The sequence below is a fragment of the Telmatherina bonti genome (assembly GCF_933228915.1).
Source record: "Telmatherina bonti genome assembly, chromosome: 14".
Lineage (NCBI taxonomy): Eukaryota > Metazoa > Chordata > Actinopteri > Atheriniformes > Telmatherinidae > Telmatherina > Telmatherina bonti.
Window position 1 is genome coordinate 5,356,856 of NC_136612.1, and position 18,845 is coordinate 5,375,700.

At 47.4% G+C, this 18,845-nt stretch overlaps 1 protein-coding gene across 3 annotated transcripts in view; it reads right to left on the reverse strand.

The window, feature by feature from the left end:
* Nucleotides 1-1,046: 1,046 nt before the first annotated feature.
* LOC306765004 (uncharacterized protein) overlaps nucleotides 1,047-18,845 on the reverse strand; it is a 21,271-nt gene continuing 3,472 nt past the window's right edge. For all 3 annotated transcript variants that reach the window (XM_079252320.1, XM_079252319.1, XM_079252318.1), the window contains 5 exons: nucleotides 3,964-4,049; nucleotides 3,572-3,640; nucleotides 2,382-2,433; nucleotides 1,644-1,680; nucleotides 1,047-1,564 (listed from right to left, as the gene is read on the reverse strand). In XM_079252320.1, coding sequence (XP_079108446.1) covers nucleotides 1,528-1,564; nucleotides 1,644-1,680; nucleotides 2,382-2,433; nucleotides 3,572-3,640; nucleotides 3,964-4,049 — 281 coding nt within the window. In that variant the 3' untranslated portion in view covers nucleotides 1,047-1,527. The remainder of the gene's footprint in view (nucleotides 1,565-1,643; nucleotides 1,681-2,381; nucleotides 2,434-3,571; nucleotides 3,641-3,963; nucleotides 4,050-18,845) is intronic.

The following is an 18,845-nucleotide window of genomic DNA, read 5'->3' on the forward strand; positions in this document are numbered from 1 at the left end:
TCTGTGGACTTTGATTCAATATTTAACTAGACTTATAGGCTTTTTTATTTTTCTATTTGAAAGGTTCGGATGTATAATTATGACTAACCTGTGCAGCATAAATAATACTGCTCTTTTTAACTTCTCATTTTGAAGTTGATCTAAGATTAAAGTTTGATATGGGTAAAATTAAATTTCTGAGAGGAATCTTGATGCCATGTGGCTTCAGTTCCCCATCTCACCGTCTGCGTTGGCAGTTTCCCTGTCACGAAAAGCAGCATACGCATTGGTCATAGTTTACGTGAGGGTCTGCACATTCTCCCTAAAGTTTGGTTTTTATAAACAACCACCTTTACATGAAAAGTGACGTAGGCTAGTTTCAGGGCCCGTTTTGCTTTTACACAATGGTTATGAGACCCCAGACCTGCATGGATCACTAAACTAGTTTGTTTCCTTATTGATGCTCTAAAAATATCTTGTCATATTTCTAGCAGATATTTTGTCCCAGTGGCAACATGTTACGTAGGGCTGTAGACCTAATGTTGGTATGAAGCTCCATAGCAATGCTAATTTATGTCTATTCTAGCAGTGGATTGGCTTTAAGCTAAATATGTTTAGTTTTCAGTTCATTTAGGGAGAACACATAACTTAGTTCAAGATTTTTATATTGGAGCTAAAAATAAATGATAAAGATGCTCAAATGTTAGCTTAGCTGGTGTTAAAGTAGCTATAGCATGAAAATACAGAAAAATATATTGTGTAACCAAATCAAGGTCCAGTCTACCACCAGACAGTAGACCAGACCTGAATCAGGTGAATCACAGCCTGTGAGGATATGCTTTTGTCCTGATTCGATTCAGATTTTTTTTGGGTGCCAATTCGATATAAATTGCAATTCTCATAATTCTTCAATAGTATAGATTAAAAACAAATCAATGTATAAAATTTGTTTTTTTTGGTCGTCATTTTTCTTGATTTCAATTAGAACAAAACACAGTAGCAGGACCATCAATCTGCTGCTATAATGCCCAAGAAGACAAGTAAAAAGATTAATAAAAACAAATGACAAAATTTGTACTGGATGATTTATTTGGGGGAAAAAAAAAAAAAATTAACAAAAACTTCAATTTTAAAATCCAGATTTTCAATTTTTCTATTCAATTTTCCCACCCCTAGTGGCAACCATAGACCTGATCCCCCTACTACCACATTAGGCTCCAGTTTTTGTTTTTTTTTTTAAAAATAAAATTAAGTTTATTCCTCTCTGCATAAAATGTCTAATGTAATATTTTACTAAATAAAATGCTGCATTCAGACTAGAAAAGTCAACCACTGAAAATGAACCCTCTTCTTTTTTTTTTAACATAATCCAATAACACTTATGATATTTTCCTTTTTTTTTTTTTTAGTAAGACTTGTCAGGTAACAGTAGACAAATATATGAAGCAAATGTTTAAGGCTTCCTCAAGGGAAATGATAGACTTAAGGAAAATCAGCAGTGAAGGTGAAACATTGATTTGGCCACATGGTGGCGACATAGGGTTTGGTTCAGTTATCATCATCATTAAAGACATCAGCTACAGTTCTGTGGGTAAAGAGAAAAGGTTTAGAGACCATAGTTAATGAACGATTTAACAGAATTTAACAGAATTCAGAAGACTTACTTGTAGATTGACCCTGTAACTTCATCAACAAACCCTCCTGGAGGAAAAAGATAAAGTTAGACTGAATAGCCATTGACCTGCAACCACAGACTGATCCAATCTCGTCTCACTATGCTTACTGGTGCTACAGCATAATAAATTAGCTTTCTAATGGGAAACCACTGTACATTTAGTTTTGCAAAGTGCTTCTACAGCAGTGTTTCTTAATTCCGGTCCTCAGGCTCCCCTGCCCTGCATGTTTTATAGGCAACCCTACTTTAATACACCTGAATGGAATAAAGGCTCGTTAACAGGCTGCAAAGGACTTGATGAGGAAGTTCAATAATCTGACTCAGGTGCTTTGGAGTAGGATCATGTATAAAACAGGCAGGGCAGGGGGCCTGAGGACCAGAATTGAGTAACACTGTGCATCAGAAACATAAATATCTCACTGTGCAATTAGCTTAGCAATGTGCTACTACAGAAACAATTTTTAAACTGTGCATTTAGCTTAGCAATGTGCTGCTAAAGAAACACAGTTATCTCATTGTGTAATTAATCAAGCAATGTGCTGCTACATAAAAAAAAAACAATTAAAACTGTGCAGCTTAGAAATGTGCTGCTAGAGAAACATATTTTCCTTACTGTGCATTTAGCTTGGCAATGCCATGCTAAAGAAATGTATTTTTCACTTTGGATTTAGCTTAGCAATGTGTTGCCTCAAAAACATGTTTATCTTAATGTGCAGACATCACTCACCAGGCTTGCATACAGTTTCACAGACAGGACACACATGGCAGAACGTGCACATCTGTGAAGGAAACAAAGAAGTTAAATGTTTTGTGTGGTGGCAATACTGCAGTGTCTTTCCACGTAGTCTGGTTTCCCTATGCAGTCCAGAAACAGCAGAGACAGGAGCTGTGAGTGTGACTGGTTTCTTATACCTGTCATGGTTTGCTGTTTGAGTCTGTGCAGGTTGCCATGGGGACTCGAGGCGGAGTCTGGAGCTTCAATTACAACCACCTGGAGCTCATCTTCCTGATTGATTATCCTGCTATTTAAGGACAAGCTGGAGCTCCAGTCTTTACCAGATTGTCTCTCTTTTCTGCGTGGTAATCAGGCCAGTTCAGTACTTACCTTGTGGCTCATAGCGAGAGTTCTCGTGTTGTTTTTCTTTGCCCCCCTCATCACATCAAGATCATCATAGTTGTCCGCCTGGATCGGGATCCATTTCTTTGACCAAACTTCACCTACTGCTGATACCTGCCTGCTCGCCCTGCCTCAAACCCAGACCAACCACCACAACCAGAGACCACATCCCAGCAACCTCCACTCATCGGAATTCCAGTTGTCTAAGAAAGCTCTTCCTGGCTCTGGACCAGACCAACAGGATCAGAGTAACTAAATAAATACTTCATTCACCTCTCCCTCTGTGCATTCTGCTTTTGGGTCGACCCCTCCACCCCGGTCTTCAACCATGACAGTACCAAAGAGGGGACCCTCTGTCTCTGTGTCATGCTTGTACTAGACAGCAATCAGGAACTGATCAGAAGCACCAAATGGTTTCAGATATCAGGAACTGATCCAGAAACTGGTCTGAAGCAGGACATGGTTCAAAATATCAGGAACCAGTCTGGAAACTGGTCTGAAGCAGGACATGGTTCAAAATATCAGAAACTGGTCTGAAGCAGCAGATGGATCCAGATGCCAGGAACCGCTCCAGAGATTGAATCTTTCCTGGATAACTTAGAACTTAGCTTAACTTAGAACAATTTATGACATCAGATCAAGTCTATTGGGAATCTAGAGCTGAACTCATATTTAAACTCTGGACATGGTCTCATATGGTCCTTGACTGCATCCTTCATTCTGGTTTGTCTGACCTCCAGTTTGCTGGTGGATTTTTTTCCAAGCTTGTAAAACCTGATTAAAGGTTTAAATTTTCTTACCTTGCAGTCATCACAGTGTTCAGACTTGTCTCCTTCTTCACATGGACATTTATCACAGCTGTCGCAGTGCTGAAATAAAACATGGAAGCAAACATGAGAAAGAGATCTAGCACCAATGAGCTCGGTTTACCGACTGTACGCCGTTTTACTGACTGTATCCCATTTACAGACTTTTCTCTGTGTATAGACTTTACTTCATTTACTGACTTTACTCCGTTTACAGAATTTACCGTTTACAGATTTTATTTTGTTAACTGATTTAAACTGTTGTCTGCTTACAAACTTTAGCACAATTCACACATTTACTACATTTGCAGACTTTAAAACGAATTTTCTCTGTTAATCATTCATTGGTATCAACATTTATTTCTACATTCAGGCTTCATACATACCTCACAGAATTCACAGAATGAGCACAGAGAGCCTTTGTGATAAGCATCATCATCGTCGTCGTCATCATCACCATCGTCACCATCACCTGTAGAAATTATGAATAAATAAACATAAACATCCCCTCAAATTTTTGCTGAGGCTGAAACTAAAATGACTGAGCTGATTTAGACTTTTTATTAAACATGTACATTACATGGATAATTTTGTTTGATTACACCGTAGTTAACGTGTTTAGACTGTGTTGATGTATTGCTTTACTGCGGCAGGCCTTTTGTGGTATTTTTTTACGAGGTAGTTAGTTTTACTGTTGTTCAGGATCAGACTGCAGATTCTATATCTATATTTGCTTCTTCAAGAGACAATAATTAAACAAGTTGGAGTAAATTTAAATGAGTTCTTACTGTGGGACAGAATTTAAATCCAAGCTTAGTCTCAACAGGATGGTATTGGACTGGTACAGTTACCACTGAAGGCATTAAACTGGAGATATAGGGTTACAAGTCATGCTGATACAACACAGCATCTTTGAGAAGGACTTCACTATGTTTGGCAACTTGCTTTTAGGTTGAGGGAAGCTAATGGCCTAGAAATCCTATGCTGTGATGGATTTCGGAATAAATGGTAAAAAGATACTTGGGCAAGGGTTAGTGATAGCCATGGAAGGGCACATCACCCAACCTCTCATTACTGGCATGAATGTGATGATGGCCTATTAGAATACTTGGTCTAAGTGCCCTGAAAGGCCAGATTTCTTCCCAAAAGAAGATTAAAAGATTTGTGGTAAGTCAGCATGTGGAAGCCACCATGGCAGAAGATGGCATGCTGGGCAACATCCATCCAGCAAGTTGACACGCCATCCATGTCTCACCAAAGAGTGAGTTAGTGGTGCAGGGTCGTGCACAGATGTGCCACAATCGACACTCTGCCCAAGACCAACAGTGTGGGCATGGGCAGGATGCTCGCAGTGGTAGTACAGTTGTCTGCTGCAAGTCTTTAACCCCCAACTTTACACTTTGTATATAGGCCACTATTAGAAGCTAGGAAGATTTTACTGTGACGATGACCTTGATGCGCATGGACCCCAAGAGCCCAGCCTGTTCCTGGCAGAAGTTTATACTGTTGAAGTGGTGGTATTGGAGACTGCTGCTGTAAAGGATTGCCAAGACCTGCTAAAAGTGGTAAGTGACTTAACTAACCAAACCAAACCTTTGAACAACAGTGAGAAGAGACATGAACCTTGCTGTCCAAGAGGGGAAAGGTTTTTGTCCAGCAAGATGAATATTTTGGGAGGACTGACCTGGTGAAACATGACATCCCTACCAGTGATCCTCTGAAAAAGACACTTACCCCTTCATCCACAGATGTATGAAGAGATGAAAATCTCTCTGGCAGAAGGGATTTATTTAAGAAAGCTGTTGTCCATGGGGAGCACCCATTGTGTTAGATAGAACGTAAGGCAGTTGGAAGTTGTGTAGAGAACACAGGAAGATGAACGGTGTCACTCAGAAATATGTTTTACCTCTGCCTAGAACTAAGGGGACTCTAACCAGCCTCCCAGAGATGAATATTCCATTCCAGCGAGCATCCATCCATCCATCCATCCATCTTCTGCCGCTTATCCGGGGTCGGGTCGCGGGGGCAGCAGCCTAAGCAGGGAAGCCCAGACTTCCCTCTCCCCAGCCACATTTGCCAACTCTGTGGGGGGGATCCCGAGGCGTTCCCAGGCCAGCCGAGAGATATAATCCCTCCAGCGTGTCCTGGGTCTTCCCCGGGGTCTCCTCCCAGAGGGACGTGCTTGGAACACCTCACCAGGGAGGTCCAGGAGGCATCCTGACCAGATGCCCGAACCACCTCAGCTGGTTCCTCTCGATGCGGAGGAGCAGCGGCTCTACTCTGATCTCCTCCCGGATGACCGAGCTCCTCACCCTATCTCTAAGGGTGAGCCTGGCCACCCTGCGGAGGAAACCCATTTCAGCCGCCTGTATACGAGATCTCCTTCCTTCGGTCACGACCCACAGCTCATGACCATAGGTGAGGGTAGGAACGTAGATCGACTGGTAAATCGAGAGCTTCACCTTCTGGCTCAGCTCCTTCTTCACCACGACAGACCGGCGCAGAGTCCGCATTACTGCAGACGCCGCACTGATCCGTCTGTCGATCTCACGCTCCATCCTTCCCTCACTCGTGAACAAGACCCCGAGATATTTAAACTCCTCCACTTGAGGCAGGACCTGACTCCCGACCCGGAGAGGACAATCCACCCTATTCCGGCTGAGGACCATGGCCTCAGATTTGGAGGTGCTGATTCTCATCCCAGCCGCTTCACACTCGGCCGCGAATCGCTCAAGCGAGAGCTGGAGATCACGACCAGATGAAGCCAACAGGACCACATCATCTGCAAAAAGCAGGGACCCAATCCTGAGGCCACCAAGCCGGATCCCCTCAACACCTCGGCTGCGCCTAGAAATTCTGTCCATATAAGTTATGAACAGAATCGGTGATAAAGGGCAGCCTTGGCGGAGTCCAATCCTCACTGGAAACAAATCCGACTTACTACCGGCAATGTGGACCAAGCTCTGACACCTGTCATACAGGGACTGGACAGCCCGTACAAGGGGGTCCGGTACCCCATACTCCCGGAGTCCCCCCCACAGGAGCCCCCGGGGGACACGGTCGAATGCCTTCTCCAGGTCCACAAAACACATGTAGACTGGTTGGGCAAACTCCCATGCCCCCTCCAGGACCCCAAAGAGGGTATAGAGCTGGTCCACTGTTCTGCGACCAGGACGAAAACCACACTGCTGCTCCTCAATCCGGGATTCGTCTATCCGGCGGACCCTCCTCTCCAGGACCCCTGAATAGACCTTACCAGGGAGGCTGAGGAGTGTGATTCCCCTGTAATTGGAACACACCCTCCGGTCCCCCTTCTTAAAAAGGGGGACCACCACCCCAGTCTGCCAATCCAGCGGTACTGTCCCCGATGTCCACGCGATGCTGCAGAGGCGTGTCAGCCAGGACAGCCCCACAGCATCCAGAGCCTTAAGGAACTCCGGGCGGATCTCATCCACCCCCGGGGCCTTGCCGCCAAGGAGCTTTTTAACCACCTCAGCGACTTCAGTCCCAGAGATAGGAGAGTCCACCCCTGAGTCCACCAGCTCTGCTTCCTCATCAGAAGACGTGTTGGTTGGATTGAGGAGGTCTTTGAAGTATTCCTTCCACCGACCCACAACGTCCCGAGTTGAGGTCAGCAGCTCCCCACCTCCACTGTTCACAGTATTGATGGAGCACTGCTTCCCCCTCCTGAGCCGCCGGATGGTGGACCAGAATCTCCTCAAAGCCGTCCGGAAGTCTTTCTCCATGGCCTCGCCGAACTCCTCCCATGCCCGAGTTTTTGCCTCGGCGACAGCCGAAGCCGCATGCCGCTTAGCCCCCCGGTACCCATCAGCTGCCTCCAGAATCCCACAGGCCAAGAAGGCCCGATAGGACTCCTTCTTCAGCTTGACGGCATCCCTCACTGCTGGTGTCCACCAACGAGTCCTGGGATTACCGCCACAACAGGCACCAACGACCTTACAGCCACAGCTCCGAAAGGCCGCCTCAACAATAGAGGCACGGAACACAGCCCATTCGGACTCAATGTCTCCCGCCTCACTCGGGACAAGGTTGAAGCTCTGCTGAAGGTGGGAGTTGAAGCTCGCTCTGACGGGGGACTCAGCCAGACGTTCCCAGCAGACCCTCACAACACGTTTGGGCCTGCCAGATCTGACCGGCTTCCTCCCCCACCATCTGAGCCAACTCACCACCAGGTGGTGATCAGTTGAAGCTCCGCCCCCCTCTTCACCCGAGTGTCCAAGGCATGTGGCCGCAGGTCCGACGATACGACTACAAAATCGATCATCGAACTGCGGCCCAGGGAATCCTGATGCCAGGTGTACATATGGACACTCTTATGCTGGAACATGGTGTTCGTTATAGACAATCCATGACGAGCACAGAAGTCCAATAACAAAACACCATTTGGGTTAAGAGGGGGGGGGACCATGCCTCCCAATCACTCCCCTCCAGGTCTCACTGTCATTGCCCACGTGAGCATTGAAGTCCCCCAGCAGAACAATGGAGTCCCCAGAAGGAGCACCCTCCAGCACTCCCTCCAAGGACTCCAGAAAGGGTGGGTACTCTGAACTGCTGTTCGGTGCATAAGCACAGACAACAGTCAGGACCCGTCCCCCCACCCGGAGGCGGAGGGAAACTACCCTTTCATCCACCGGGGTAAACCCCAACGTGCAGGCACCAAGCTGGGGGCTGATGAGAATGGCCACACCTGCTCGGCGCCTCTCACCACGAGCAACTCCAGAGTGGAAGAAGGTCCAGCCCCTCTCGAGGGTTCTGGTTCCAGAGCCCAAGCCATGCGTCGAGGTGAGTCCAACTATATCTAGTCGGAACCGCTCAACCTCGCGCATAAGCTCAGGCTCCTTCCCCACCAGAAAGGTGACGTTCCACGTCCCTAGAGCCAGCTTCTGCAGCCGGGGATCGGACCACCAGGGTCCCCGCCCCTTGCTGCCGCCCAGCTCACATTGCACTCGACCCCTACGGCTCCTCCCACAGATGGTGAGCCCACGGGAGGTTCACTAGCGAGCAATGCAACAATATTTAAGGGCCAAGTAAGGGAGTTCCTACTTGTATCTGGATGAATTCATTGTTTAATTTCCTGATTTCTCTAATCACCTACAGGACCTTGATTACATCTTCCAACAGCTATGGCACCTTGAACTTAAGATGCGTGTGGACAAAGGTAAACTCTTCCAGCATGACATGAAGTTCCTAGACTATGTGGTTGACCAGAAAGAGGTAAAGCCTGCAATGATCTCTGCAATGGACTGGCTTCCTCTACACTCTGGCAAATATGGGTTTTTCTCACTCTGGCTTGGTGGCTGGCATTGCCTAAATTTTATGTGGAAAACCATAAAATACACTGGTTGTCTCAATGGCAAGCTTTGTTTGAGGCTCTTAAAATTGCTTTAATGTAAGCCTCGGCCCTAGCAAATGCTGATTAGTAATGCTTGTTCATTGCCTATACCAATGCCAGCGATCAAGGTCTGGAGACAGTGTTGACAGATCCAAGAAGGCATGGAACAACTCATAGCATACGCCAGCATTAGCTGCAACCCTTCTGAAAAGAATGATGGAAATTCTAGCTTGTTCAAGCTGGAAGTTTTGGCCCTCAAGTGGGTGGTTGAAGAGAAATTCAAAGATTACCTGACAGGCACAAAGTTCCCAGTGTACACTGATAATAACCCTGTTGCCCACTTACAGACAGCTTGAGTGGGTGCCGTTGCTAAAGTTGGGCTACCCAGCTGTATAATTGACCACGTCCAAGAAGCTGGTACAATGCCGAACAAAGCTGTGTATAAAGACTGACATCATATGCCACTAAGTAATTGATCACAACTGCATTTTCAGATTGTGCGTCCCAGTTCCAGGTCTTAGGATGTCTGAAAGAAGACCCATGAAGCCGCTGCTCATGCTGGAGTGGACCAGACCCTCACATGGTTCTGTTGGCCTGCCATTTGGATTGTGTCACATGGAGTCTGCATAAGGACAGAAAGGAGTCTGGGGGCCCTCTGAACCCCACATCAGTCTCATATTGTCATGATTAATACTCTTGGTTTATACATGGGGCGCCCCATAGACACATTCTCAAATATTATAGTTGTCTCTGACTTATTCCCCAGATTTGCTTGGGCCATCCCCACAGTCTACCAAACAGCCAGACTAGAATGAAGGTAAACAATATGGCCTTTCAGCTGCCCTGCCCAATTCCATGGGGCCAATTTTAAGTCTGCGCTCAAAAGACAACACCTTAGACTCCTTAGAAGCTCGGTAATCTAGGATGAGATTAGAGCAGAACTGCTGCTTTTCCACATCCAGAGGAGCCAGATAAAGTGGCTCAGGCATCTGGTCAGGGTGCCTCCTGGACGGCTCCCTGATGATGCGTTCCAGTTGGGGATCCCTTCCTGACTAGCTGGTAAAAATGGGAAAGGGCAGTCTGCAACCTGATCCTTGATAAGAGGTAAGAAAATGGATGGATGGATATAATAAATCAGAAAAGCTCTTAGGGAGCGTGGATGTCCACCAAAAAGCCTATTTCCAAACATAACGGGAAAAATCCTTCTTAAGTTTGTCTCCACAGTTCTTTATAGATTATTTGCATAATGTCCAAGTTTGACCAAAACCCATTCTCAGAATCACAAAAATTTAATTTCATTTCATTTCATTTTATTTAATTTAATTTCATTTAATAAAATAAAATTATATTTAATTTAATTTAATTTCCCAGTACTATTCCACAGATAAGAACCGTTCTGATGAATCAAGTGTTTAATAAAAATAGTGAATTCTGTTTCTATTTCTTTATTATTATTCAATAAAAGCTTTATTTAACCAGGAGTTCTCTGAGCCTTTATTTTGGCATGCTAAAGTGGTCAACATGTTTTGGTCTATGTTTTCTGAATTTTCTGTATGTTTAATTAAACTCATGTTCAGGTAAGCTGAAAATTTATTTTTCAAAATATTCTTAATAATAAGTAAAGAATAAGACAAACCATTCTCCTATAATAAATAATATTTAAGGAACAAATTCTTTTGGTAAAATGAGTTGAATATTTTAATAAAAAGAAAAAATCAATTGTTGTCTTAAAGGATTTAAATGAGAAATAAATTCTGTGATTGTTCAACATTATGAACATAAGGAGCACATAAATGTCAAATTTAACATAATGAGAATTTGAATTTATCAGCAGTAAAAAGGTCATTTTAGATGAAAACTCAATGTTGTGTTTTTTTTGGAAATGAATCAATGTGTTAAAAAAAGCAGAAGCTTCACCCACAGAAACTCAATTTATCTTGTAAAAAGATATTTTATTATGTAAACTATGAAGCTGAGAATCAAACCAGCGACTTTGAAAAATTAACATTCAGTCCTGTGAGCTCCAGAAATATTCCCCAAAAACCTGTAACTGGAGGTAAATTGTGCTTTTACCTTTATTTTAAATTAAGCTATAATACATATGTGGATCCCTCACCCCCACATCTGCACGGTTGCTCTTAAACAAACGTATTTACAGCAGATACTCACTGAGACAGGCGTCACACGTCTGCAGGTCTGGTCCTCATACAAGAACATAAAAACATAAACATGCTCTCCATGCACTTTTACAGCTCTACAGATATACATTTAATCAGTTTAGGATGATTTTTATTTCATAAATGAACAGAAGGGTTGAAGATATCTGGACAGTCTCATTTTCTACAAATCACAATTTTCTTTTTTCCAGACAACAGGAGACAAGCAGGCAACCTTTTCATCTCTTTACAATTTCATTTTCCAAAGAGACGTTTCTCTCTTTTCCCAAACACTCGGAAAAATTCCCCAATAAATCCAAACATTTCCAAACAGGTGAGTTGTTACACATAAATATGATGAAGCTGACTTTTACAAAAAAAACTAAATATCTGAGTAGGCTTGAATCGAAGGATGAAAGGGCTTAAAGCACATCATCATGGTAAAATATTCATCAGTAATTAAAGACATTTTCCTCTAATGACATCAGCTTTGTGGTAAATCACCTGAGGTATGATAATAATAATGTTTCTGATAATACAGCAGCAGAGGTGCATCACACTGTTCCTCAGCAGCTCCACAGAGAAAGAAAGAGACTGAGCGATATGGAGAAAGAGAGAAACTTTCAGTCTGATGGTAAATGAATGAATTTAGGTGGTGGCCCTCCTACACCCCCCCCTCGCGCTTTTCCCCCCCTCTGTCTGTTTTTTTAAGACCCCCCCCCATCCCAAAATCTCCCTCCCAATATCACTGTCTCTCTTTCTTTCTCTGCAGGTTCACATTTAGACACAAATACATGTCATTTAATCTGAAAAACAGATGAGAAAGGAAGATCCATATTTTCCAAACGAAACACAAATCAAAAAGATCTCAGACTAATGACCCCCATGACTGACGTCCAAGTCGGGCTTGACTCATGTGAAACTGTTTGTTTTATTCTTTCTCTCTCTCTTAAATCAATGCTTCTGCATTCCCCAAGTTCATATCTAGAGCACTGTACGACGGACTTCGGAGGGTTGGACTTCAGATGGGCCAGTTCAATTTCCCCAGAGAGCTCATAACTCTGGTTAAGCAGGGAAAAGAAGACAGTGTCAGAGACAGCAAGGGAAATGGACAGCTGGAAAGGGGTGGAGGAGGGACTGCAGTTACCAATGAGCTAAGAGATGTGAGATTAGACTAACAAAGAGATGCTGAGGTTGTAGGAATGCTAACCAGAGGAGGGGGGCTAGCGGTGGGCTAAGCTCCTCCCCTTTTGCACACTGTCCTGCATTGTGTATGTGGTCATGTGACCAGGTTACCGCCAACATCAGCCATCACTGACCATCCAGCTCCGGACCTTTCATTTTGATATTCGGTTTTTACCTTTTATTCTCATTCACAATGAAAAACAATGAAAATGTTTTTCTTCTGTTCGATCATGAATACGACAAAGGAAAGGAAGGAGAGGAAGGAGACGAAGGAAAGGAAGGAGAGGGAAGAGGGGAAGGAGAGGAAGGAAAGGAAGGAGACGAAGGAGAGGAAGGAGAGGAAGGCGACGAAGGAAAGGAAGGAGAGGGAAGAGGGGAAGGAGAGGAAGGAGAGGAAGGCGACGAAGGAGAGGAAGGAAAGGAAGGAGAGGGAAGAGGGGAAGGAGAGGAAGAAAAGGAAGGAGACGAAGGAGAGGAAGGAGAGGAAGGAGACGAAGGAGAAGAAGGAGAGAAAGGAGACGAAGGAGAGAAAGGAGAGGGAAGGAGACGAAGGAGAGGAAGGAGAGGGAAGGATGGGAAGGAGAGGAAGGAGGGGAAAGAGAGGAAGGAGACGAAGGAGAAGAAGGAGAGGAAGGAGACGAAGGAGACGAAGGAGAGGGAAGGAGACGAAGGAAAGGATGGAGAGGGAAGAGGGGAAGGAGAGGAAGGAGGGGAAGGAGAGGAAGAAGAGGACGGACGGGAAGGAGAGGAAGGAGATGAAGGAGGGGAAGGAGAGGAAGAAGAGGACGGACGGGAAGGAGAGGAAGGAGATGAAGGAGGGGAAGGAGAGGAAGGAGAGGAAGGAGACAAACGAGTAGAAGGAGAGGAAGGAGAGGAAGGAGATGAAGGAGGGGAATGAGGGGAAGGAGGGGAAGGAGAGGAAGGAGACAAACAAGAGGAAGGAGAGGAAGGAGGGGAAGGAGACAAACGAGTAGAAGGAGAGGAAGGAGAGGAAGGAGACGAACGAGAGGAAGGAGAGGAAGGAGATGAAAGAGGGGAAGGAGAGGAAGGAGATGAAGGAGAGGAAGGAGACGAACGAGAGGAAGGAGACGAAGGAGGGGAAGGAGAGGAAGGAGACGAAGGAGAAGAAGGAGAGGAAGGAGACGAAGGAGAGGGAAGGAGACGAAGGAAAGGATGGAGAGGGAAGCGGGGAAGGAGAGGAAGGAGGGGAAGGAGAGGAAGGAGACAAACAAGAGGAAGGAGAGGAAGGAGGGGAAGGAGACAAACGAGTAGAAGGAGAGGAAGGAGATGAAGGAGGGGAAGGAGAGGAAGGAGATGAAGGAGAGGAAGGAGAGGAAGGAGACGAACGAGAGGAAGGAGAGGAAGGAGATGAAAGAGGGGAAGGAGAGGAAGGAGATGAAGGAGAGGAAGGAGACGAACGAGAGGAAGGAGATGAAGGAGGGGAAGGAAAGGATGGAGAGGGAAGAGGGGAAGGAGAGGAAGGAGGGGATGGAGAGGAAGGAGGGGATGGAGAGGAAGGAGAGGACGGACGGGAAGGAGAGAAAGGAGATGAAGGAGGGGAAGGAGAGGAAGGAGAGGAAGGAGATGAAGGAGGGGAAGGAGAGGAAGGAGATGAAGGAGGGGAAGGAAAGGAAGGAGACGAACGAGAGGAAGGAGATGAAAGAGGGGAAGGAGAGGAAGGAGATGAAGGAGAGGAAGGAGACGAACGAGAGGAAGGAGATGAAGGAGACGAAGGAGAGGGAAGGAGACGAAGGAAATGATGGAGAGGGAAGAGGGGAAGGAGAGGAAGGAGGGGAAGGAGAGGAAGGAGAGGACGGACGGGAAGGAGAGGAAGGAGAGGAAGGAGGGGAAGGAGAGGAAGGAGAGGAAGGAGACAAACGAGTTGAAGGAGAGGAAGAAGAGGAAGGAGATGAAGGAGGGGAATGAGGGGAAGGAGACGAACGAGAGGACGGAGGGGAAGGAGAGGAAGGAGATGAAGGAGGGGAAGGAAAGGATGGAGAGGGAAGAGGGGAAGGAGAGGAAGGAGGGGATGGAGAGGAAGGAGGGGATGGAGAGGAAGGAGATGAAGGAGGGGAAGGAGAGGAAGGAGAGGAAGGAGATGAAGGAGGGGAAGGAGAGGAAGGAGATGAAGGAGGGGAAGGAAAGGAAGGAGACGAACGAGAGGAAGGAGATGAAAGAGGGGAAGGAGAGGAAGGAGATGAAGGAGAGGAAGGAGACGAACGAGAGGAAGGAGATGAAGGAGACGAAGGAGAGGGAAGGAGACGAAGGAAATGATGGAGAGGGAAGAGGGGAAGGAGAGGAAGGAGGGGAAGGAGAGGAAGGAGAGGACGGACGGGAAGGAGAGGAAGGAGAGGAAGGAGGGGAAGGAGAGGAAGGAGAGGAAGGAGACAAACGAGTTGAAGGAGAGGAAGAAGAGGAAGGAGATGAAGGAGGGGAATGAGGGGAAGGAGACGAACGAGAGGACGGAGGGGAAGGAGAGGAAGGAGATGAAAGAGGGGAAGGAGAGGGAGGAGAGGAAGGAGACGAACGAGAGGAAGGAGATGAAGGAGGGGAAGGAGAGGAAGGAGAGGAATGAGGGGAAGGAGAGGAAGGAGAGGAAGGAGGGGAAGGAGAGGAAGGAGAGGAAGGAGGGGAAGGAGACAAACGAGTAGAAGGACAGGAAGGAGATGAAGGAGGGGAAGGAGAGAAAGGAGAGGAAGGAGACAAACAAGAGGAAGGAGGGGAAGGAGACAAACGAGTAGAAGGAGAGGAAGGAGATGAAGGAGAGGAAGGAGAGGAAGGAGGGGAAGGAGACAAACGAGAAGAAGGAGATGAAGGAGGGGAAGGAGAGGAAGGAGAGGAATGAGGGGAAGGAGAGGAAGAAGAGGAATGAGGGGAAGGAGAGGAAGGAGAGGAATGAGGGGAAGGAGACAAACAAGAGGAACGAGGGGAAGGAGACAAACGAGTAGAAGGAGAGGAAGGAGATGAAGGAGAGGAAGGAGAGGAAGGAGGGGAAGGAGACAAACGAGTAGAAGGAGAGGAAGGAGATGAAGGAGAGGAAGGAGAGAAAGGAGAGGAAGGAGACAAACAAGAGGAAGGAGGGGAAGGAGACAAACGAGTAGAAGGAGAGGAAGGAGATGAAGGAGAGGAAGGAGAGGAAGGAGGGGAAGGAGACAAACGAGAAGAAGGAGATGAAGGAGGGGAAGGAGAGGAAGGAGAGGAATGAGGGGAAGGAGAGGAAGAAGAGGAATGAGGGGAAGGAGAGGAAGGAGAGGAATGAGGGGAAGGAGACAAACAAGAGGAACGAGGGGAAGGAGACAAACGAGTAGAAGGAGAGGAAGGAGATGAAGGAGAGGAAGGAGAGGAAGGAGGGGAAGGAGACAAACGAGTAGAAGGAGAGGAAGGAGATGAAGGAGAGGAAGGAGAGGAACGAGGGGAAGGAGACAAACGAGTAGAAGGAGAGGAAGGAGATGAAGGAGAAGAAGGAGATGAAGGAGGGGAAGGAGAGGAAGGAGAGGAATGAGGGGAAGGAGAGGAAGAAGAGGAAGGAGGGGAAGGAGAGGAAGGAGATGAAGGAGGGGAAGGAGAGGAAGGAGAGAAAGGAGAGGAAGGAGACAAACAAGAGGAAGGAGGGGAAGGAGACAAACGAGTAGAAGGAGAGGAAGGAGATGAAGGAGAGGAAGGAGAGGAAGGAGAGGAAGGAGATGAAGGAGAGGAAGGAGAGGAAGGAGGGGAAGGAGACAAACGAGTAGAAGGAGATGAAGGAGACAAACGAGGAGAAGGAGAGGAAGGAGATGAAGGAGGGGAAGGAGAGGAAGGAGACGAACGAGACGAAGGAGAGGAAGGAGGGGAACGAGAGGAAGGAGAGGAAGGAGACGAACGATAGGAAGGAGATGAAGGAGACAAACGAGTAGAAGGAGAGGAAGGAGGGGAAGGAGAGGAAGGAGATGAATGAGAGGAAGGAGATGAAGGAGGGGAAGGAGAGGAAGGAGATGAAGGAGGGGAAGGAGAGGAAGGAGACGAACGAGAGGAAGGAGATGAAAGAGAGGAAGGAGATGAATGAGAGGAAGGAGATGAAGGAGGGGAAGGAGAGGAAGGAGATGAAGGAGGGGAAGGAGAGGAAGGAGATGAAGGAGAGGAAGGAGACAAACAAGAGGAAGGAGGGGAAGGAGACAAACAAGAGGAAGGAGGGGAAGGAGATGAAGGAGGGGAAGGAGAGGAAGGAGAGGAAGGAGAGGAATGAGGGGAAGGAGAGGAAGAAGAGGAATGAGGGGAAGGAGAGGAAGGAGAGGAAGGAGACAAACAAGAGGAACGAGGGGAAGGAGAGGAAGGAGAGGAAGGAGACAAACGAGTAGAAGGAGAGGAAGGAGACAAACGAGTTGAAGGAGATGAAGGAGGGGAAGGAGAGGAAGGAGAGGAAGGAGAGGAATGAGGGGAAGGAGAGGAAGAAGAGGAATGAGGGGAAGGAGAGGAAGGAGAGGAAGGAGACAAACAAGAGGAACGAGGGGAAGGAGAGGAAGGAGAGGAAGGAGACAAACGAGTAGAAGGAGAGGAAGGAGACAAACGAGTTGAAGGAGAGGAAGAAGAGGAAGGAGATGAAGGAGAGGAAGGAGAGGAAGGAGGGGAAGGAGACAAACGAGAAGAAGGAGATGAAGGAGGGGAAGGAGAGGAAGGAGAGGAAGGAGAGGAATGAGGGGAAGGAGAGGAAGAAGAGGAATGAGGGGAAGGAGAGGAAGGAGAGGAAGGAGACAAACAAGAGGAACGAGGGGAAGGAGAGGAAGGAGAGGAAGGAGACAAACGAGTAGAAGGAGAGGAAGGAGACAAACGAGTTGAAGGAGAGGAAGAAGAGGAAGGAGATGAAGGAGGGGAATGAGGGGAAGGAGACGAACGAGAGGACGGAGGGGAAGGAGAGGAAGGAGATGAAGGAGGGGAAGGAAAGGATGGAGAGGGAAGAGGGGAAGGAGAGGAAGGAGGGGATGGAGAGGAAGGAGGGGATGGAGAGGAAGGAGAGGACGGACGGGAAGGAGAGAAAGGAGATGAAGGAGGGGAAGGAGAGGAAGGAGAGGAAGGAGATGAAGGAGGGGAAGGAGAGGAAGGAGATGAAGGAGGGGAAGGAAAGGAAGGAGACGAACGAGAGGAAGGAGATGAAAGAGGGGAAGGAGAGGAAGGAGATGAAGGAGAGGAAGGAGACGAACGAGAGGAAGGAGATGAAGGAGACGAAGGAGAGGGAAGGAGACGAAGGAAATGATGGAGAGGGAAGAGGGGAAGGAGAGGAAGGAGGGGAAGGAGAGGAAGGAGAGGACGGACGGGAAGGAGAGGAAGGAGAGGAAGGAGGGGAAGGAGAGGAAGGAGAGGAAGGAGACAAACGAGTTGAAGGAGAGGAAGAAGAGGAAGGAGATGAAGGAGGGGAATGAGGGGAAGGAGACGAACGAGAGGACGGAGGGGAAGGAGAGGAAGGAGATGAAAGAGGGGAAGGAGAGGAAGGAGAGGAAGGAGACGAACGAGAGGAAGGAGATGAAGGAGGGGAAGGAGAGGAAGGAGAGGAATGAGGGGAAGGAGAGGAAGGAGAGGAAGGAGGGGAAGGAGAGGAAGGAGAGGAAGGAGGGGAAGGAGACAAACGAGTAGAAGGACAGGAAGGAGATGAAGGAGGGGAAGGAGAGGAAGGAGAGAAAGGAGAGGAAGGAGACAAACAAGAGGAAGGAGGGGAAGGAGACAAACGAGTAGAAGGAGAGGAAGGAGATGAAGGAGAGGAAGGAGAGGAAGGAGGGGAAGGAGACAAACGAGAAGAAGGAGATGAAGGAGGGGAAGGAGAGGAAGGAGAGGAATGAGGGGAAGGAGAGGAAGAAGAGGAATGAGGGGAAGGAGAGGAAGGAGAGGAATGAGGGGAAGGAGACAAACAAGAGGAACGAGGGGAAGGAGACAAACGAGTAGAAGGAGAGGAAGGAGATGAAGGAGAGGAAGGAGAGGAAGGAGGGGAAGGAGACAAACGAGTAGAAGGAGAGGAAGGAGATGAAGGAGAGGAAGGAGAGGAACGAGGGGAAGGAGACAAACGAGTAGAAGGAGAGGAAGGAGGGGAAGGAGAGGAAGGAGAGGAATGAGGGGAAGGAGAGGAAGAAGAGGAAGGAGGGGAAGGAGAGGAAGGAGATGAAGGAGGGGAAGGAGAGGAAGGAGAGAAAGGAGAGGAAGGAGACAAACAAGAGGAAGGAGGGGAAGGAGACAAACGAGTAGAAGGAGAGGAAGGAGATGAAGGAGAGGAAGGAGAGGAAGGAGAGGAAGGAGATGAAGGAGAGGAAGGAGAGGAAGGAGGGGAAGGAGACAAACGAGTAGAAGGAGATGAAGGAGACAAACGAGGAGAAGGAGAGGAAGGAGATGAAGGAGGGGAAGGAGAGGAAGGAGACGAACGAGACGAAGGAGAGGAAGGAGGGGAACGAGAGGAAGGAGAGGAAGGAGACGAACGATAGGAAGGAGATGAAGGAGACAAACGAGTAGAAGGAGAGGAAGGAGGGGAAGGAGAGGAAGGAGATGAATGAGAGGAAGGAGATGAAGGAGGGGAAGGAGAGGAAGGAGATGAAGGAGGGGATGGAGAGGAAGGAGA